Below are 21,129 nucleotides of genomic sequence, written 5' to 3'. Positions count from 1 at the left end.
CGGGAGACGGCAGCATTCCGGCAGGTATGGCGGGACCTCGGCTCGGTCCTCGTTTCGGACCCGGATGTCTATCAGTCCCGATTCTGCAGTGCGCAGCCCGAGCGCACCGTGGCGACAGAGCTGAACTGGCCCTAAAAGTGACACAATGCCTCCCATTTGCTGCTGGCAGTCATCCAAACCTATTCCTCAATTCCTCAACAACCCGCCTCCCCCCCTCCCCACCCCAAACAAACAAACAAAAAAAAAGTACACAGTTGAGTAACATGAGACTTTCACACTTTCTTAACGCGTCCTCTTTGAATCACATTAGAGTATGAATCCAGAAAATTAGCTTTATAAAGTGAGCGTTCTCATTAACAGACACTTACAATGGTTGTTGTGGACCTATACTGATATATATATATATAGTATAAGTACTCCATAAATTTACATGTCTGGAAATACATCAGATACATACAGATCACAGTTCATGTTAACTTTTTGTATTCATTGATATACTGTATATTTCATAGATTTATTTGGGGGCATTAAACCTTGCGCAAGATATTTTTGAAAGCGAAGCTGCTGACCGGTGTCTAATCAGCAGGTACACAGGTCATGTGACCGCGGGTCCTCTGGGATTCCTGTGCATACGCACACACTGTGATGGATGAAGCCCTGCAACAATTAGAGCGCCCTGCTCTCCGTACCCTCCATAATTACCCACAAACCCACGCTGATCACCGAGCCAGGAAGCTACCTTTGTGTGTGAGTGTGTGAGTATGTGTGTGTATGTGTGTGGGTGTGCATTTACATTACATTACAGGCATTTGGCAGACGCTCTTATCCAGAGCGACGTACAACAAAGTGTATAACCATAACCAGGAACAAGTATGACGAAACCCCTAGAGAGAAGTACCGGTCCAAGTACAGGGAACAACCGCATAGTTCAACTTGGACCCTGATGGTTAAACTGATTAACACTAACAACGAGAACGGCAACAACGCAGTCTATGGAAAAATAAAAATAAATAAAAATACAAGTAGTCGTTAAGACAGGCGCATCAACTAAGTCACCTATGAAACAGCTGCCTAGTTACAACCCTAAGTTTAGTCATTTACAGGGGGGAAGGGAGGGATGGGGAGAGGTGCAGCCTGAAGAGGTGGGTCTTCAGTCGTCGTTTGAAATGGGTCACAGTCTCAGCTGTTCTGACCTCCACAGGGAGGTCATTCCACCATCGTGGGGCCAGAACAGACAGGAGATGTGTTCTGGAAGTGCAGGTGCGAAGAGGGGGAGGTGCTAGGCGTCCTGAGGTAGCAGAACGGAGGGATCTGGCTGGCATGCAGGGTTTGAATATCTTGTGAAGGTATGCTGGGGCTGATCCCTTGACTGCCTGGTATGCTAGGACCAATGTTTTGAATTTGATGCGAGCTATAACAGGCAGCCAGTGGAGGGTAGTGAGCAGGGGAGTTACGTGGGAGTGTCTGGGGAGGTTGAAGACCAGACGATCCGCAGCATTCTGAATGAGCTGCAGGTGGCAGATGCCGGTAGTCCAGCCAGAAGAGAGTTGCAGTAGTCCAGGCGGGATAGAACCATTGCTTGGACCAGGAGCTGGGTTGAGTAGGTGGTGAGAAAGGGGCGGATTCTGCGGATGTTGTATAGGAAAAATCTGCATGCCCGGGTTACTGCTGCAATGTTGTTGGAGAGGGACAGCCTGTTGTCCATCATCACTCGAGATTCTTGGCGCAGGGTGATGATGTCACTACGGTGTCCCTAAGGAAATGGAAAAGTCGAGAGGGGAGAGGTTAGAGCAGGAATAAAGATTAGCTCCGTCTTTCCCGGGTTGAGCTTCAGGTGGTGATTGTCCATCCAGCTCTGTATGTCCCTCAGGCAAGCGGAGATGCGGGCAGGGACCTGTGTGTCCGATGGGGAGAAGGAGAGAAAGAGTTGCGTGTCGTCGGCATAGAAATGATAGGACAAGCCATGGGCAGATATTACAGGGCCAAGGGATCTGGTGTACATGGAGAAGAGAAGGGGACCAAGGACTGAGCCCTGGGGAACTCCGGTGGTGAGGGGACGGGGTGGTGATACTACATTTCCTTACGCCGGGTGCGAGGTGCATAGTAGAGTGTAGTGTTTTTGTAAACATTTGTATTCTGACCATGTGTGGTAATGGCTCATTTTGTAAGTGTTCATTGTAGTTTTGGGATGGCTTTGTGTTGTGATGTTGGCTGAAGGCAAAGTTTGGTTTAGATGTAAGATTACATGGTTTTGAGTGGAGAGTTTGGTATTGACATGGAAGTTTGAAGTGTGTGAAGATGAGTGTGCAGTCATGCATTTGTGTTTATAGTCTTGAGAAATGGAGCATAATTTCAAGAAATGTGTCTTGACAATCAAAAAACTAGATTGTCTTGTGGCTATTCTGTCTTCCTGTTCTCTTCGTCTGAATTTTTTTTTTAAAGCCACAAAATGACTTGACTTCCTACATTTACCACAGACAAATTCTTCAGTACTAGCAAATCAGTTGGAAATCATCCAAGTACGTGTGTTTTGGCAGTGATGCACACATTGCAAATAGTCGTGAGAAAATAAATTATAGATTAAAGCCGCAAGCGGCGTTGAGAGGGGTCCAAGCATTGGCACTACTGTGCCCCCTATGGAGCGATTTTTAAATGGTTTTGTCCTCATGATCATACACCTTCACCCAACATATCTACTGAATATCATGATGATTGTACAAAATATTGATGATTTATGGCCAATTTTGTGCTAAGAGGAGCTGTCGGATTACTTAGTTGCGTCGCCATGGATGTGTCCTGGACGCTTGCTGTAAAGGCCTTTACTATGTCGTAACACTTAGATGGTCCGGCGTGTATGTAGAGCTGCAGCGCTTCCATGCCGCAACTAAAAAAGGCGTCACGCTAGTGTTGTCACGATACCAAAATTTTGACTTTGATACCGATACCAGGTTTAGTATCATGATACTCGATACTGAAACGATACTGATTCAATACTCGGTACCTAACGGTACTGAAATCACCTTAATAGATCAGAAACGTAATGTCCACGAGGGTTGACCTCATTTTCGAATTCACGGTTTATTAAAAACCTGGTTTATTAACAACCTTTAAGTTGAAGCCTGTTCAATAAGCATAGGCCTATAGTGTTACAACACTAAACAATAGAAAAATACATTAAATATATTTCAAAAATTAAACAGTTGTAAACTAAATAATCTTTAAACTGGTCTTTCACTTTTAAATAGATCTAAAAACAGCATACTTTAATAACAATACAGCATCTTCTATAATAAAAAAATATTTTCAAATTAGAACACGTATTGCTGCTGAAGTGAACTGAGTCGAAGCTTACACTGTATCAACGAGTGCACAAGCGCAACGTCACCTCACTTGGCAACCTTAGTTGCTACTGCCATCTAGCGAAGATTCTGACAAATTACACTTTTCATCCTCTCAATCAGTCATGTGGGAGAGACATTTCCCTGGCTTTTACATTTGACACAAAACTACCGCCACCTTCCACCAGCTTCGCTGCTTGGACCCCTAATAATAATAATCCTAACAGATGCAATAGGGTTCCACCAGCTTCGCTGCTTGGACCCCTAAAAAGGAGACTTTTCTTTTTATGTAAAATGTGCTGTCGCCCTCTAGTGGCAGTAATTGAGATTTGCAGCAAAGAAAATAAGTGTTTCATTAGCAGTATGTCTGAGAGTCTCTTCTGTGCTTCATTTTACACAGACAGGCTTATCATGCATGAGCACCACCATCCTGTTATTACTGTATAATGAGGATGTAGCTAGTTTCACACACTCACACGCACACCCACACACACATACACACACACATTCACAAACACACTCGCACACACACACACACATACACACACATTCACAAACACACTCGCACACACACACACACATAATCTACAGGTGTTCAGACCCAATTCTAAGCCCTGGGTGTGACTCACCAGAGCTCACATGTAATTAATTAATCAAATAATTTATCTCTTATAAATTTTAATTAATTTCACCAGAGTAAGAGAGGACCAGGAGGACCACATCTGTTTCTGGATTTCAAAACCAACTTCTGCTCTTAATGATTTAATTTGCTCAATCACATGCATTATCTGGAATTTTAAATGCTATTTTTATTTAATTTTTACATTTTTTGATAAGCTCATGAATCACAGATGATTCTTGCGTTCGGTTCTTGAGTCCCTGCCCGAAACGTTGTCCTGAGGTTAATCTGCAAGTGAACTAGAGCAGGCATTTGGAGCCAATTAGTTAATTGAGCCAGTTTAAATGGTGGAAGCAAAAAATCTGCACAAACATCAGCCCCTTCCCCAGGCACTGAACTGCCCACCCCTTGCAATAGAGTGTGGATTTTATATCATTTTACGATGCAATTAGCTAACGCATGCATTCCCAACTCGGACTATGGAGAACCCCAGTGCATGCTGGTCTTCTCTCCAACCTCAATTGCAATTCCTCACCTTAAAAATAGCTGTCGATTGCGTTTAATTAGAAACCCATGTGTCCAATGGGGGATGATTTACTCTTCAAATGTCACGTTACGTCAGAAAAGGACATAGAATGAATTTTTCATGTTAACTTCAGAGACTTCAGTCGGATCAGTTCTTCAGACCACTAACGCTTTCATTTCCTTATAATGTTCTGTGGCAAATGCGGCAAATGGCTCCTTTTGAAGGATGTCACGTTTTGTATTGCGTAACTGATTGACCTACGGCTGAAATCAGCTGAGCTTCTAAATGCTTAAATGTCCAGTCATGGAAGCAGAAAGCCACAGTGGAAAATGAAACGCTCAAAGAAAAAAACCATTCGGTAGCAGGCCAACCTCTGGAGGCAGGACATTACTGTACACGCTGATTCTCAGCTACTTTAAATGTCTTTTTTTTTTTTTTTTCGTTTTTTTGGCCGCTAACACCCAAATGAGCCTACACGATAGAGTCGGAAGGTCATTTAAAACTCTTGTAGGTAGAGACGGGTGACAAATTAAAGGAAAAAACTGAATAAAAAATGAGTGGAGAAACATAACGAACGCTGATGCTTCCGTGCAGGTATACTGCATGATACATTTAAGCAATTATAATCTTATCGTTCTCCGCAGGGTGTATAAAAATGCTGCACAGGCCTGGTTTTGTCTCAATTTTGGATCAAGATCAAGATGGAAAGGATTTAAGTGACTTCGAAAGCGGATTATTGAGATACCTGGTACTGAAGAAAGATAAGGGTTAAGAGCGGTTGTCTGGCAGTTGGAGGGTTGCCGGTTCGATCCCCCGCCCTGGCGTGTCGAAGTGTCCCTGAGCAAGACACCTAACCCCTATTCGCTCCCAACGAGCTGATTGGTGCCTTGCATGGCAGCCTTTCACCGTTTGTGTATGAGTGTGTGTGTGAATGGGTGAATGAGAGGCATCAATTGTAAAGCGCTATATAAATGCAGTCCATTCCATTTAAGAGCCAGGACCTTCTTGCTGTGAGGCGACAGTGCTACCCACTGCACCACCGTGCTGCCCACCACTTGTCCATTTAATAGTCAAGCTAGCTTAGTTGGCTATCGACAGCCAGAGACCTCATTTAGGTATGGCAAGCTGTGGTGCTCACCATACCTTGGACTCCTAGAGCCTGGAGGGGATCATGCGTTGTGCGCGTGTGTGTGTGTGTTTGTGCGTGTGTGTCTTTGTGTCCCTGTCTGCAGATAATCTCGCATACTACTGGGCCGATCAGCCTAATATCTGTTGTGCATGCTGACAGCAGGCCAAGGACCTGAATTCTCAAATATTTTGCTAATCGGTCAACGACAAGTGTTTTATTTGAATTAATTTCCATCATTGTCCATTGAAATAGATTGAGTGCTAACTCTACACTCCTCCTAACCGGCCGGTAGGGGCCGCAAGTGATCAATCAACTGCTTCCAAACGCACAGACACGCCTGGCGGAGATCTGCACCCTACTGAGTGCCCTCTTCTAGTTTGTTATTGATTCATAAATGTGGAGAAAAAAAAAGTGATATCCTTTTGACTTCAAATAAGGAGGAAGCATCGTCTGAAGCCTACGTGAAAACAGGGCCCCAGTGCCATTTATGGACAAAAAGTCACGGGTCAAAAGATTGCAATTTCTGAAAACCCAGGGGCCGGCTGAATTGGGCTTGTCTAGTCTTGTTTATAACGCATCAGTGAGTTGCATCGGACAGATTTTTGGCGATACGCCACGGCAGGGAAGCGGGTTGGGCCACAGTGCACTTCACATTACAGATTACATTACAGGCATTTTAGCAGACGCTCTTATCCAGATCTATTTAGATAGCATTTACATTGCATCCATTCATACAGTTGGATATGTACTGAAGCAATGCAGGTTAAGTACCTTGCTCTAGGGTACAACCTACTGGGGAATTGAACCTGCCAACTTTAGGTTACAAGGCCAACTCCTTAGCCATTATACTACACTGGCACCTAACTAGCCAATCAGGAATGCCGAGATAAGCATTCACTCGTGAGCGGTACGACAGCTGGCAACTTTGAACAAGGCGGCATTTTTGCAATATCTGATCCAGAGTGCATCTGGCCTTCCCCCCGACTGGGGCGCATGCAGTAACCTTCAGTGATAAGTCCACCCTCACCCTCACCACACCACCGCAACGCACTCTCAGAGGAATGTATTTTTCCCTGTTGGAGGTCGGTTACTATGGAAAGCTAATCTGTTTGTAGCATCATCGGTGATGCGCAACACCGCGCTAGTTTGCCAATGACAGCTCCTGGAAAAAAAAAAAAAAAAAAGGACAATGCACTTAAATTCACGAGAAGTCTTTAAGCTACAAGTAACTGCTAGAGAACCCGGTGTGTAACTCAGCTGGTTCGGAGCCTGCAGGTTCAATTCCCACTGGAGTCCTGCCACTGTACCCTTAAGCTAGACACTTAACTGGAATTGCATCAGCAATTATCCGGCTATAAATGGATTTTATTTAAGTCGCTCTGGATAAGAGCAGCTGCTAAATGCCTGAATGTAAATGTGGACCAGTTTGAGTTGGTGCTACAGTAGTTAATGGTAAGTGCACAGTGGCAAACCACATCAGTACTGTGCACACTTTATATTTACATTGCGGTAAAGGACGAACAAACAAAAGTAACCACCCTTCTGCCTTTCCCACACGCAAATACCCGGTAAGTCTTGAAACTGGTTCATTTCTGCAGTGAATTATGGGTAATATCCCCAGAAGATCTCTCTCTCACACACACACACACACAAATACTCACAGAACAGAGGTCTCGGTGGTCACACACACGCATACCAAGTGAGGACACCGCGCGTGTGTAAAACAGCCACAAGAGCTTTATTAATCGCGCTCGCCATTTTCAGTCTCCGCAAAAAGACACACACCCCTGTCAAAGAGATCACAGTCGCACACCACTGAGAGCAGAGATCGCAATCACCTCTGTACTGTTTTCCCTGCTCGAGATAAGAGTGGCAAACTTGGCTCCCTGGCTGCTCTCTTCGCTCGCAGGTCGGTGCTCGTCGGCACTGGAACACGTCGTGGGTTCGCGCTGTTGCGTTCGCATTTATTTAACGCAAGCTTTTAATCTACGCGTATCCGGTGAAGTCTGAACGTATCTAAATGTTTTCATTTAGCATAATAGGGACATGGGGGTTAGGTTCACGTAGAGCTAACGTATTTCGTGAATGGAAGAACCGATGAGGTTATTTTGGTCATCGTGTGGCTGGAACTGCTGGCGTACGCTGACACACAGCCAACCATCATTGAATGGAATTCTGCAGACGGAATACCACGCCACAATTCCGTGAGTGATGTGACAGCCCACCAGCATGGAATGGAACTCTGCAGATGGAATACTACGCCACAATTCCGTGAGTGATGTGACAGCCCACCAGCATGGAATGGAACTCTGCAGATGGAATACTACGCCACAATTCCGTGAGTGGTGTAACAAACTAACAATCAGTTGACGGAAGCGTGCAATGCTCTCTCTCTTGGCTGACCTTCCATCTTGGACATACATGCAGGCCACACATTTGTCACGTTGCCCCTACACCCTATTGAATTACTTTAAATTGGGGTAACACACACACACACACACACACACACACAGTACAATGACCAGTGTTAATTCAACCCTAACTGTTAATTCAACTCTAATTAACACAGGACATTTCACTGTGCACACACACACACACAGTATAATGACCAGTGTTAATTCAACTCTAATTAACACTGGACATTTTACTGAGCGCACACACACACACACACACACACACACACACAGTATAATGACCAGTGTTAATTCAACTCTAACTGTTAATTCAACTCTAATTAACACTGGACATTTTACTGAGCGCACACACACCACCGAAGGAAATGAAGAACTATACAGCACAGCAGTAAGCATTTTTTATTATTAAGTTATTGTACCTTGTACATGTCTGCAAAATCGTAGTACTTAGCAAAACCGTTAGCAAAAATCTTAGAAAACATTATTTTGTAGAAGGTCAAGTTTTTGGATTTAGACTTCCAGTTTGTCAAAATACTTTTCCTGAGTTAAAGTATTGGAAGTTACAAGAAAATCACAATTATCATGTAAACGATGATAAAAAAAATCATATTAAAAATATATTGCACATGTAGTGTTACTATACATACATATATATATATATAATGTATATATATATATAATGTATATATATATATATATGTATATATATATATATATATATATATATATATATATAAACCTAATACATATATTTCATTTATATTAAATTAACTCCCTTTTGGTTGAGAAAGTGCCAAGAACAGACCCAGTCCCAAAGCTGTACAATCCCTCGGAATATCCTCCATTTCCATAGAAATCTACAATGAGCGCGTGGCAGTGCAATTCTTTCAACAATTCCTCCGCGGGAACGCCCATTCAATCAGCTGGAAGCGTTTCACATTTCCATCTCTCCTTTGTGCGGGTCTATTGTCGAAGTCAAATATTTCCGCGGCGAAAACACAACGGGCAGTCCCGGGCTGTCTTTATCCCCGCGGTGCAAGTTGAAATACGCGGAACCCAGACGGAGCGCACGTCGCGCGCTCGTTTGTTCTAAACGAATTTCTTTCAAATTGCGACTTGACAGCTGGGACGCCTTTATAAATTTTTTTTTTTTTTTTAAACACCCTGGCCTTTCTTTCCGTTGTATTCCGACATTTAGTCTCACTGTCACTCGACAATAAAGCCGCGCCACGGAAGAAAAGCGGCGATCCAGGCGCACATCGTCTCCGATTTCCCAGCGGCTCCGGGAAAACTTCGATTCCCGTGACGCGTGCGTGCGTGCGTGCGTTAGCCGCCGGTCTTGATGCGGGAGACGGGTCGATGCTGCGCGCCGCCGTCCAATCCTCTCTTCTCTTTCAGCGTCTCGCTCTGCCCCCGGCGGCCTGCTGTGCGGGAGACAAACGACACGTTTAATTTACACGTTAAAAACAGCACGTGCCCGCCCGCCCCCACCGCTGCTCTCCCAAACAGCTGGCTGACACTTTTAAAGTGCTGCGCTTACGTGGGGGGAAGGAGGGGTGGGGGGGGGGCACTGTCAATCAACTACACGCTCTGCCTCATCTGTAACGAGGAAGACGCCGGGGCGCCGCGGCTACTGAGACAAAAGATGTGCGTTTGTGGACGGCTAGCCGCCGAGACGCTGCACTTCGCTGCGCCGCGGAGTGGCAGCTGCGGTCCCAGCCGAAGCGCCGCCTCGTTAGGCGGCTGACTCACCTGTCTGTGTGCGTTGGGGTGCCCGTGGGGGGGGTGCCCGTTGGGGGGGTGCCCGTGGGCGGGGTGCCCGTTGGGGGGGTGCCCATGGGCGGGGTGTCTGGGCGCGTTCGGGGGGTGCCTCTGTCGATTCGGTTGGGCGGGGTGCCTGTGTGGGGCAGCGGCGGGGACGGGGACAGGCTGGGGTCGAGCGGCAGGCACGGGGAGGTGCTTTTTGGGCAGGGCTTGGAACTGGGACAGGGGCATGACGGGAGGGAGCGTGGGGGGGCGGCGGTCTACGGCGGCCGCCTGCGGAGCGGTCGGAGGGGCGGGGCCGGCGTTCGGGGGGCGGGGCTGAGCAGGGGGCGGGGCAGCCCCCCCGGGGTTCCGCAGGGCGGCGGCCGTCTGCTGGTTGCGGCTGCGGAAGGGGTTGTTGCGGGTTTGAGCCGTGTGCGCCTGCAGGGCGGACTGCGTGAGGGAGTTGGAGTTCGGTGCCGCGGTGGGCGGAGCCTGGAGGACCTGCGCGGGAGCGGCGAGTTGTCTCGCCGGAGGTGCCTGGGCGCCGGGTCCGAGCGGCGCCCCCTGCTGCTGGTTTCCCTGGCGTTGTGGGCCTGTCTGCGGGTCTAAATTCCACGTCCCGGCACGCGCCGCCACGTCAGGGGTCTGCAACGTTTGCGGTCTCTGCTGCGGTGCATTGTGGGTAGCAGCCTGGCCGTGACCGGCGGGAAGCGGCTGGCCGATCGGCGTCCTCTGGACGTCCTCGCCCTGAGGGGCGAAGCGCGTGGGGCGCGCGGTTTGGTTCTGGGGGAGGACAGGGGCGTGAGGGCCTGCCTGGTTGTACGGAGGGGGCGGAGTCGAGGGGTCGGGCTTCAGGGTCACGGTTTTGGCACGTGACCTGGGGCTCCGCTCGGCGGTCCGGGTCTCCACGGGGGGCCTGCTCCGGTCGTTGGGGGCGGAGTCGGGCGGCGGCCTCCCGGGGTCCGAGCGGTCAGTCTTGCCCCGCCCACGGGGCTGGTATTCGTCGGTGGAGGTGTCCGAATCCCCCCGGAACCCGTCGTTGGGGTACGCCGGGGTGCCTCGCAAGCGGTCCCAGGGCATTTGGGAGCGGGCGGGGTCACGCGAGTCACGCGAAACGCCGCGGGTCCCCGCAGGGTCGCGGTCTCGCCCGGGCCTCGGGTTCGAGTCCCGCTGGTAGGTCTGCGTGTCGGCGTTCCTCCTGCTGGCAGGGGCGGGGTTGACCAGGTGCGAGTATCCGGTCTGAACCAGATCGCCGTGGCCCAGCGCGTCGTCGTCGCGGTCGCTCGCGCGGTTATGGGACGCTCTCCGAGATCGATCCGTGGGATGCGACACCCCGGTTTGTACAAGAGGAGCCCTGTCCGAATGCACGATCTGAGCCATGCTGTCCATGTTTTGATGGTTACTGTGTTGTAGCGTGTGATCAGTGTCCTGGTTATTGTGTTGCGGTGTGCGGTTATTGTGCTGGCTGGCGTGCGGTTGTGTATCGTTATTGTGTTGTAGCGAGTGTGGGTCCTGTTGGCCTCCGTTGGGATACGTATTTAGATTCACGTGGACAGTGTTGGGCTGTTGACCTGCGTTGGGCAGCGTGTTCAGGTTCACGTGGACTGCGGGGGGCAAGCCGCTGGGGTGCGTCTGCCCTGTCTGTATGAGAACGTTTGGGTTCTGTTGGCCATTTTGCGGGAACGCGTTTGGGTTCTGCCATCCATTTTGCCAGAACGCCACGCCGTTTGGCGGAAAGGCACCGCCGTTCGCCACGCCGTTTGGCGGAAAGGCGCCGGTGTTCAACTGGCCGTCGAGTTGAGGCACATTGCCGTTGCCTTGGTGATGATGCCGGCGTATGTCGACGCCGCGATAGCCGTCCGGTGGGAGCGCGTAGTCGCCGCGGTGGAGCGTGTCCAGACTGTGTAGCCGCTGGTCACCGGGGCGACCGTTACGAGGGTGAGGCAGGGCTGGCTGGAGAGGAGGGTCCTGAGAGAGAGAGAGAGGCAGAGGGAAAGAGAGGAGAGGGAGGGGAGAGAAGGGGAGAGAGAGAGAGAGAGGGATGGGGGAGGGAAAGAAAAAGAGAGGGGGAGAGGGGGAAAGAGAGGGAGAGAGAGATAAAAAGTTATTGAAAGGAATCCTTTCTGTTATTTACTGGTAGGGATCTTGGTGTGGTCTGACAGCTTGGAGGATGGCGTGTAGAACCAGTTTTTCTAGGCATTTCATTATTATTGAGGTGAGTGCAACGGGCCAGTAGTGATTGAGTTCTGAGGGGCGGGGTTTCTTGGGGACCGGTATGATGGTAGAGGTCTTCCATATTGAGGGTACTGTGGCAGTCCTAAGTGAGGACAGTAACTGGACAAAGTAATAACAACAAAAATAACAACGAGACTATACCAGACGATTGACTAGACTTCACTTCACACAGGTGCGAGGTGGACGAGAGTGCAAAACTGAGTCGTCGCAGCAGAGCATGCGCCGTGCCATTGAATTTTAGGCGAATTTAATTGAGAGAGCGAGAGAGAGCAAAGAAAGCCAGGCGTGAATGACAGAGACAGAGTAGAAGGGTGACACCGGATGACGGACATGGAGCGTAAAACACGTCTCTTACGTGGCGCTGAGGGTACCCGTCTGGTTTAGGATTTTCCGCAGCTTGTCTGAGCCTCCGATCAACTGTCACGTGACACAAGATATCAAGCATGTCAATGGCACTCTTTCATATAAATACCATCAAATATCACACACGTACACATGAGATATCCAGCATGGCAACGGCACTCTTTCATATCAATACCATCAAATATCACACACATACACATGAGATATCAAACATGTCAACGGCACTATTTCATATCAATACCATCAAATATCACACACATACACATGAGATATCAAGCATGTCAACTGCACTATTTCATATCAATACCATCAAATATCACACACGTACACATGATATCAAGCATGTCAACTGCACTCTTTCGTATAAATACCATCAAATATCACACACACACACACACGAGATATCAAGCATGTCAATAGCACTCTTTCATATAAATACCGTCAAATATCACACACACACACACACACACACACAAGATATCAAGCACTAGCATTCGAAAGCGCCGTTTCTCAAATCAATGGCACGAAATATGACGCACGTGAACACGGCGGTCTTAGCGACAGAAGGAGCGCCGGGCGCGTGGCCTACCTTTCCGCCAGCGCACCAGCAGGAAGATGGCGATGATGATTAAGATGAGCGCCAGAATGCAGCCAATCACGATCCCCGCCACAGCGCCGGCACTGAGGCACGTGGCTGCGGTGATGGAAAGAGAGGGGAAGTGAGAGGAAGAAGAGAGGGAGGGAGAGGGAAGGAGGGCAGAAGAGAGGAATGAGGAGATAGAGAGAGAGAGAGAGAGAGGACAGAGAGAGGGCAAGAGAAATAATGGAGAGGGGTGGGGGGAGAGGGAGGGGGCATGAAAGATAAAAACAGAAGGAAAAAACAGATAAAGAAATTTGCAAACGCTTTTCGCTTTTCACACAACCCGCTTAGCGGAGCAGCTCCTAAGGCACTCCCAGAGCTGAGCGCCGCTCTATTTCGTCATGGCAACAACGGAATCGATCGGCGGCAAGGAGCGCCGCGGGCGGGCGGCCATGACTCACTGACGATGACGACATCCGTCCCCTGCTGAGACGTCCCCCCCGTGACGGCGTTCCTGGCCGTGCAGACGTAGCGGCCGCTCTGATTGGTGGAGAAGGTCTGGATGCTCAGCACGCCGCTGTCCGGTTGGCCGGACGCCACCGGCACGCCGTTTTGTTGCCATGAGAACAGGGCGGGGGGCAGGGAGTCGGACGTGCAGGAGAGCCTCACCGTCTGGCCCACCAGCGCTTGTCCCCCACCGACGCAGTCCGCCTGCAGCCCCCGATCCAAAACAGGGGTGTCCGGACCATCTGAGGGGCGGGGGGGCGACCTCATCATCATCATCATCATCATCATCATCATCGGCATCATCATCATCATCATCGGCATCATCATCATCATCATCATCGGCATCATCGGCATCATCATCATCATCATCATCATCATCATCATCCCCCCTTCCCTCCCCCCCCACAAATGAAGGGAGGTCCTGGAGAATCTATGTGAACGCTTTCACGATGCAGTGAAAGCGTTTTCCCCAACGTAGTAAAGTCAAGTTAACGAAAGTGAGGGCAGAACAGGTGAAGATCAGGGGGGTGTGGGGTTGGTGAAGCCCGGGGGGGTGGGGTTGGTGAAGACTGGGGTGTGTGGGGTTGGTGAAGACTGGGGGGTGTGGGGTTGGTGAAGCTGGGGGGTGTGGGGTTGGTGAAGACCGTGGGGGTGTGGGGTTGGTGAAGACTGGGGGAGTGTGGGGTTGGTGAAGACTGGGGGGTGTGGGTTGGTGAAGACTGGTGGGGAGTGTGGGGTTGGTGAAGACTGGGGGAGTGTGGGGTTGGTGAAGACTGGGGGGTGTGGGGTTGGTGAAGACTGGGGGGAGTTGGGGTTGGTGGGGTGGGGGGTGTGGGGTTTGGGTTTGAAGACTGGGGGTGTGGGGTTGGTGAAGACAGGTGGGGTGTGGGGTTGGTGAAGCCGGGGGGTGTGGGGTTGGTGAAGCCCGGGGGGGTGTGGGGTTGGTGAAGACCGGGGGAGTGTGGGGTTGGTGAAGACTGGGGGAGTGTGGGGTTGGTGAAGCCGGGGGAGTGTGGGGTTGGTGAAGCCCAGGGGGGTGTGGGGTTGGTGAAGCCCGGGGGGGTGTGGGGTTGGTGAAGCCCGGTGGGGTGTGGGGTTGGTGAAGCCCGGGGGTGTGGGGTTGGTGAAGCCCGGGGGGTGTGGGGTTGGTGAAGCCCGGGGGGGTGGGGTTGGTGAAGCCCGGGGGGGTGTGGTCTGACGGGACGGTTTCTGGGCACTCACAGTAGACGGTGAGGCTGTTGGTGGCCGTTTGTGCGCTCACGAGGTTGCTGACGGTGCAGGAGTACTGCCCAGCATCCCCCCTCCGGGCGGGGTTTATCACCAGGAACCCCCCCGAAATCGTCACACGGGAGTCCGGGGTGAGGGCCGCGCCCCCCTTTCCCCAAATCACCCCGGTGTCCGTCCCCTGAGTCCAGGTGCACTGCAGGGTGACGTTACCCCCCTCCATGGCAACGGTGGGGACGAGGAGACGCACACCTACCACTGCATCTGAGAGAGAGAGAGAGAGAGAGAGAGAGAGAGAGAGAGAGAGAGAGAGGGAGGGATAGGGGAGAGAGGAGGGAGGAGGAGGAGAGGGGAGAGAGAGAGAGGGGGAGAGAGAGGGAGGGATAGAGGGAGGAGTGAGAGGGAGGGAGGGAGAGGGGGAGAGAGAGAGAGGGAGGGAGAGGGGGAGAGAGGGAGAGAGTGAGAGTGATGAAAGAGGGAGGGAGAGAGAGAGGGAGGGATGAAGGATAGAGGGAGGGAGGGGGGGATGAGAAACATGAGTTTATTTCAATTAATTTGTTTCATAATCATCACCACCATCGTCATCATCAATTGTACTGAATTTGTTGAACTGTTCTGAAACATGCTGCTGACTGAAATGAAACTGGAGTTAGACCTGTAGACACAGCGCCCCCTCCAGGACTGGAGTTAAACCTGTAGACACTGCAGCCCTCCAGGACTGGAGTTAAACCTGCAGACACTGTGGCCCTCCAGGACTGGAGTTAAACCTGCAGACACTATTGGTCCTTTTTTTTCCAAAAACATGCTTCATATCATCACTAGTTTTCCCCACCTCTTTTTCTTATCACTCTTTATCTTCTCTAGTCCCGTGTTCCCCACACTGGCTTAAATTCAATTGAATTTAATCCATTTTTTTCCATAACAGTTACAACGTACCTGCGGACTGTGGTTGCTGTCTAAAGCATAACAATTAGCTGAGCAAGCAGGCTTATTTACTGCTAGTGCTTCGCGAACAAGAGAAATCAGCAGGGTACCCTTTCGAGAGATTAGACAATTTGCAAGAAATTAAATGGCTGCTTGTGGCAATGATTAGTGGTTATTCAAAAACATAAATAATGGTTATAACGATAACGGCATCGAGGATTATTGCACGCAAATACGAGCAACGCTGTGAAAATTTACCATAACAATAACTCTTTAATAACCGTAATTACAGTACTCATTCGTTCACAATGCGCAGGCTTCGTCATTCAGTGTTTTCCTCAGTCTTTCACAGTTGGTTACGAGCAGCAGTGCCAGAAAAGGCGCTTCTTTCAGTCGAAAACCCGCGAATTGCCAGATGGGGGGCGCCGTGGGGGTTCGAACAAACGGACACGAGGCCGTCCCGGGAACGCGTTCAATTTAAACTCCGAAACGTATGTTTTCTTTTTTTTTCTGTTGTGTGTGTGTGTGTGTGTGTGTGTGCGCGTTGCTCAAAAGCGTTGGGTTCCCAACACACCATGGGTGTTAGAAACAGAAGTTGCTTCTAAACAGTCTGGATGATAGATACTGCTTATACTCCATTTCTAGTGTAACTGACACCTGTTTGGTGTTTAAAAAATTTTATTTTTAAAAGGTAGGACACCTATTGTGTAGCAGTGACACTGTATGAGCAGTAAAAACTAGTCCTTTCTTTAATTAAAAAAAAAAACTCTGTGTAACTGAATTTAGTTTAATCCATGCAGAGTACATACATAGCATATCTCTGTGTGCCAGTCTTTTGCTTCTCAATTTGAAAGGATTTCCCCTGATCTCTTGTGTTGTTTTTGTAGCGTGGAATTTGGCCTTGTCCTTGTCCTTGTCCTTGTCCTTGTCCCTAACCCTAACCCTAAGCCTAAGCCTAACCCTCCCTCCTAATAATAATAATAATAAGATGAATCATCATCATCATCATCATCATCATCATCATCATCATAATAGTGGCAGTGACACTATCAGTATTATAGCCCCTGCGATAGATTGGCGGCCTGTCCAGGGTGTATTCCTGCCTCTCGCCCAATGCACGCTGGGATACGCTCCAGCACCCCCTGCGAACCTGACCAGGAATAAGTGGGTATAGATAATGGCCGGATGGATGGATGATCTCTTTCCCTCCCTCTCTCTCACTCACTCTCTCCCTCTCTCTCTCTCTCCCTCCCTTGCTCTCTCTCTCTCCCCCTCCCTTGCTCTTGCTCTCTCTCTCTCTCTCCCTCTCCCTCTCTCCCTCCCTCGCACTCTCTCTCTCCCTCCCTCCCTCCTCCCTCCTCTCTCCCTCCCTCCCTCCCTCCTCCCTCTCTCCTCTCCCACCCTCTCTTTCTCTCTCCCTCCCCTCCCTTGCTCTCTCTCTCTCCTCTCTCCTCCCTCCCTCCCTCCCTCCCTCCCTTCCTTCCTTCTCTCTCTCTCCTCCCTGCCTCCCTCTCTCCCTCACTCACTCACTCACCGAACACCCTGAGCTGCACGGAGCGGGTGTTGGGGCCCAGCCCGGTGGTTGCCATGGGGTCGACGGTGACGGTGTAGTTCCCGGTGTCCCGCAGCTGGGTGGCGGCGATGCGCAGCTGGGTGGCGCTGATGGTGAGCCTGCCCTGGTACTGAGCCACCGGGTTAATCACCGAGCCGCTAGGCACCCACAGGCCCAGCGTCTCCCTTGCGGGGGACATCCAGGTCACGGACAGCACCTGCGACACCGTCACCACGGTCATCACCGCCTCCACGCCGGACGCCACCAGCACCGGGGCCGGCTGGAACTGGATCGGGACCGGGTCCTGGGACCGGACGACGGGGGGCAGCACTGGGGAGGGGGAGGGGGGGGGGGGAGCGGGACGGGGAGATGGCTGGTTAATGCAGGTCACAAGGCTGATTACATTACATTACATTTATTTAGCAGGCGCTTTTATCCAAAGCGACGTACAAAAGTGCATGTCAAGGTCATTGGAACAGCTACAAATCACAGGTTCGATAAGGTACAATGCTCATTTTGTACAGATTGGGCGGGAGGGGGGGGGGGTAGTGAGTGGTTAATACTGATCAGATTTTAGGCTGGAGGAGTGGTTAACATGGGTCACACGGTAGATTGGGGGAGTGGTTAATTCAGGTAACATGGCAGATTGGGGGAGTGGATAATACAGGTCACATGTTCGATTGGGGGAGTGGTTAATACAGGTCACATGTTCGATTGGGGGAGTGGTTAATTCAGGTCACATGTTCGATTGGGGGAGTGGTTAATACAGGTCACATGTTCGATTGGGGGAGTGGTTAATTCAGGTCACATGTTCGATTGGGGGAGTGGTTAATACAGGTCACATGTTCGATTGGGGGAGTGGTTAATTCAGGTCACATGTTCGATTGGGGGAGTGGTTAATTCAGGTAACATGGCAGATTGGGGGAGCAGTTAAACAGAGTACAGACTTGAGTTTTGTTCCACAGCTGTATTAAAATTAAGTATGAATAGCCAGTCTGGGAGCAGCAAAGTCCTGGCCATTGAGCTCGACCAATGGCCGATTATGGGGCCGGCCTTTCCTGACAGAGCCACAGTCATAAAACCCTGGAATATTAATAAGTGTGGTGTGCACTGTCTGTCTTCATGTACCGCCTCGAAGCACTTTCCCACAAAAGCCAGCTTTTTTTTGCTAAATAAACGGTGGTCTTTAGAATGCCTGGTTAAAGAAAGGTTTAGCATATCTACGAAGAGACAGAGGAAATACATTCCGATTGGACCAGTCGCAGTGCGCCATTTTGGATTCCTCCGATGTTTTTACGGACCGATTGATCCAACGGCATTAGGGCAAGGGTTCGGAAAGCTTCCGGAATGCCCAGCCTGCTCAACAAGTTTCGTACTCTGCCACATCAACTTCACTGATTCAAGTGCACGGAAAATATTAATCTATGAACCAAAAATAGGGAAAAAAGCTGATGGAAAGCCGTTGGAAGTGACTTTGAGGACTGGTTGTGGCCCGGGGCGTTTGAAAACACATGTCTCACCTCTCACCGGCGCTGCTTCAGCATACTAAACCTTTATTTACCCCCCAAGTCTGAAAGCTGAGGTTTATTTAGCGAAACTGTGACTTGGTGAGAAAGATGCGGCGTTTAAAAACAAACAGACCGTGCACAGCAATTTTCCCTCGGCGAGCTAATAAAACTGGACCTTGAGCTTTGAACGGGTTACTGGTTTCATAGAGCCAAAAAGAAAAAGAAAACATTGACACTATGCAGTAATGTATTGTAAAAAAATAAAGGAAATGCAATCATTTAAATTTTGCTCTCGGGTTTTTTTTTTGTTGTTGTTTTTTTTTAAACAAGGTGTCTGTCATGCCTGCTCTGACCCCGCCCCCCTCCGTATTTCTCACGCATACAGGTTTACCCACCCATCAGCCCAGAATCCAATGAATGTGGTCGTGCAACATATTAAAATTTTTTTGGTCTGTCCTGTTTTGCGCACTGTCATTCTCATCGCAGCTTTTTATTTTATTTTTTTTTCCTCTTTACTCTTTTAGGAAAACCTCCTGAGAACAACAAAACAACCGAAGCACTAACAATGACTGAACCCATGATCGGAAACCTCCTATCCATTCTGAGCACTTTTCAGGCAGGAAGACGGGGGGCAGGAGGGCAGGAAGAAGGGGGGGGGGGTGTCTTACCAGCGGACACAATCACGGCAACAACAGGAAGCAGGTTCATTTCCTCTGTTCAGGGAAGCCTGCGGAGAAATAAAATACAGGGAATAAAAATCACAACCTGAAGTCACGTAGATTATGGGAAAATGAGGCCGGACAGGCTGGAGATATGTAGTCCTGTTCAGCAGTGGTCATTGGAACACACAGGAAAACAGAAACGTTTTTGCTGGAACATACACACTCACAAGCAACCACACATTGGGACTTGTGTGTCCACAGCAATCTATTCAAGTCTATACATTCAACACACGTATATATTTATATAATACGCTTACCAGACAACTTCCTCTTTCTCCTCATTGTAGAGTTTTTGAGTAGTTTTTTTTTCCCCCCACTTGTTCGTTTCTGTATACTGAAGAAGGTTCTTTCTAGCCCTTTCTATGGGAAAGCGATTCTCCCCTCCACTTCCTTATTCTCTCCCATACACCTGTTCGTAGGTAATACCTGTCATCTTAAAAGGGCAACAACCCTAGTCTGGTCGTTTGTGAGCCCCACCCATGAGCTTGATGCGCTCTTAAAAGGGAAACAAATTAGCTCCTTTGATTTTTGTTGCAGTCTGAACTGCTGTTGTATATTACTTTAAATAGCATTTTTTTTAAGGCTATGGTGAGCGTGGGGCATAGTCTTTTTTGGATAAGAACTGTCTGAAAACCAGGGAGATGGTCATTCTACTACTACTTCGAAGATATTTCTGGAAGTTTTATCAGTGATGAGCATGCCCGGCACTCATTTAATTAATTTATAATATTACTAATATTTATATTATTTACTGATTTTCTTGGTAACACTTCCATTACAAATTTCGACTATTTATTTATTTGTTTGTTTGCTATGCGGCCAAAGTGGCAGGATTAACAGGAGATCCTCAGTGTGTTCTGTCTAACCGCGATCAATATGCTGACGGTGAACTTCTCTCGACAGAACCGGTTTGTCGGAAACGGCGACGCCCAGGAGCTGCCGAGCGACGGAATGTGCGCTCAGCTCCAGAATGTTTTGAAGATACCTTGCGGTCCTTCCTGCGTAAAAAAAGCTGGCACGCCCGGCGTGTGGCGGCCGTGGCGAAGACACGCCCTCCCCGGAGGTGGGACGGGCGCTCGACTGGCGAATCGACGGAGAACGCGGGACGCAGCGGTGACACATGGCCTAACGCCTCCCCCAGTGGAGTTTCCCCAAATTTTGTTTTCAATCGGCCCTTGAAAACGGGCAAATGTTTTAGTCCACTCCTAGGATATGGGAGGGGTGGGGGGCTGGGGAGGCGGGCCAAATTGATAGGGGGAACATTATTTCATCCTAGCCCAGAACTAAAACCCCAGTGACTCAACTAAGCTTTCTCGAAGGCGAAAATTTAGTTCATTAGTTAAAAATTGAGTGTGGCAGCACTGAGCTAGAACACAAACTTGGTGGCCACACGAACCCCTTTAAAGATAAAAAAAGGACACTCCTTGTAGTGGTTTCGTATTTTAAAACTGTAGCCACTTCTGACCTGGGATAGCCATTAAGTCTACAGGCATCCTTCCCAATGAAGAGTTCCGTCCCGAAAGTAAAATGAAACTATCATTTTATTGCTTTCTTTTAGTTTAAACAAACACAACGAAAAAATACCCTTTGTCCCGTGCAGGTGCATACGTGGTACGGTCGTGCGTTAGAAAACTTTTTTGCTTCCCCGGTCTTACCCCCTCCCACATCCGTAACCATTATCATCCACGTAAGATATACAGGTAAGCATGACGTAACCAGGCCAGGTAAGGTCTTTTGACGGG

At 49.4% G+C, this 21,129-nt stretch overlaps 1 protein-coding gene across 2 annotated transcripts; it reads right to left on the bottom strand.

Moving 5' to 3' along the window:
- Positions 1 to 8,722: 8,722 nt before the first annotated feature.
- Positions 8,723 to 20,038, bottom strand: si:dkeyp-97a10.3 (uncharacterized). 2 transcript variants are annotated; one of them, XM_064296455.1, is made up of 9 exons: positions 19,645 to 20,038; positions 19,334 to 19,392; positions 17,140 to 17,487; positions 14,679 to 14,945; positions 13,412 to 13,699; positions 12,960 to 13,064; positions 12,363 to 12,424; positions 9,779 to 11,740; positions 8,723 to 9,450 (listed from the first exon to the last, which is right to left on the bottom strand). In XM_064296455.1, the coding sequence occupies exons 2-9, from the start codon at positions 19,371 to 19,373 to the stop codon at positions 9,421 to 9,423; spliced, it is 3,102 nt and encodes a 1,033-aa protein (XP_064152525.1). In that variant the 5' UTR covers positions 19,374 to 19,392; positions 19,645 to 20,038; the 3' UTR covers positions 8,723 to 9,420. The 2 variants fall into 2 exon arrangements, with proteins under 2 accessions (XP_064152525.1, XP_064152605.1); XM_064296535.1 differs by having other exon boundaries at positions 8,723 to 9,447.
- Between the last annotated feature and the right edge of the window lie 1,091 nt (positions 20,039 to 21,129).

The sequence above is a fragment of the Anguilla rostrata genome, chromosome 1, assembly GCF_018555375.3.
Source record: "Anguilla rostrata isolate EN2019 chromosome 1, ASM1855537v3, whole genome shotgun sequence".
NCBI lineage: Eukaryota > Metazoa > Chordata > Actinopteri > Anguilliformes > Anguillidae > Anguilla > Anguilla rostrata.
Note: the sequence above shows the minus strand (reverse complement) of the source record. Positions and strands in the feature narration are given on the sequence as shown.

What these genes read in the sequence shown, in the direction of transcription:
- si:dkeyp-97a10.3 (XM_064296455.1), bottom strand. Translation starts at nt 19,373, where the DNA reads ATGAACCTGCTTCCTGTTGTTGCCGTGATTGTGTCCGCTG. An exon ending in GCTGGTGCGCTGGCGGAAAG is followed by an intron (nt 12,425 to 12,959) that starts GTAGGCCACGCG and finishes GTCACGTGACAG; the next exon opens with TTGATCGGAGGCTCAGACAA. An exon ending in ACGGGTACCCTCAGCGCCAC is followed by an intron (nt 11,741 to 12,362) that starts GTAAGAGACGTG and finishes TCTCTCTCTCAG; the next exon opens with GACCCTCCTCTCCAGCCAGC.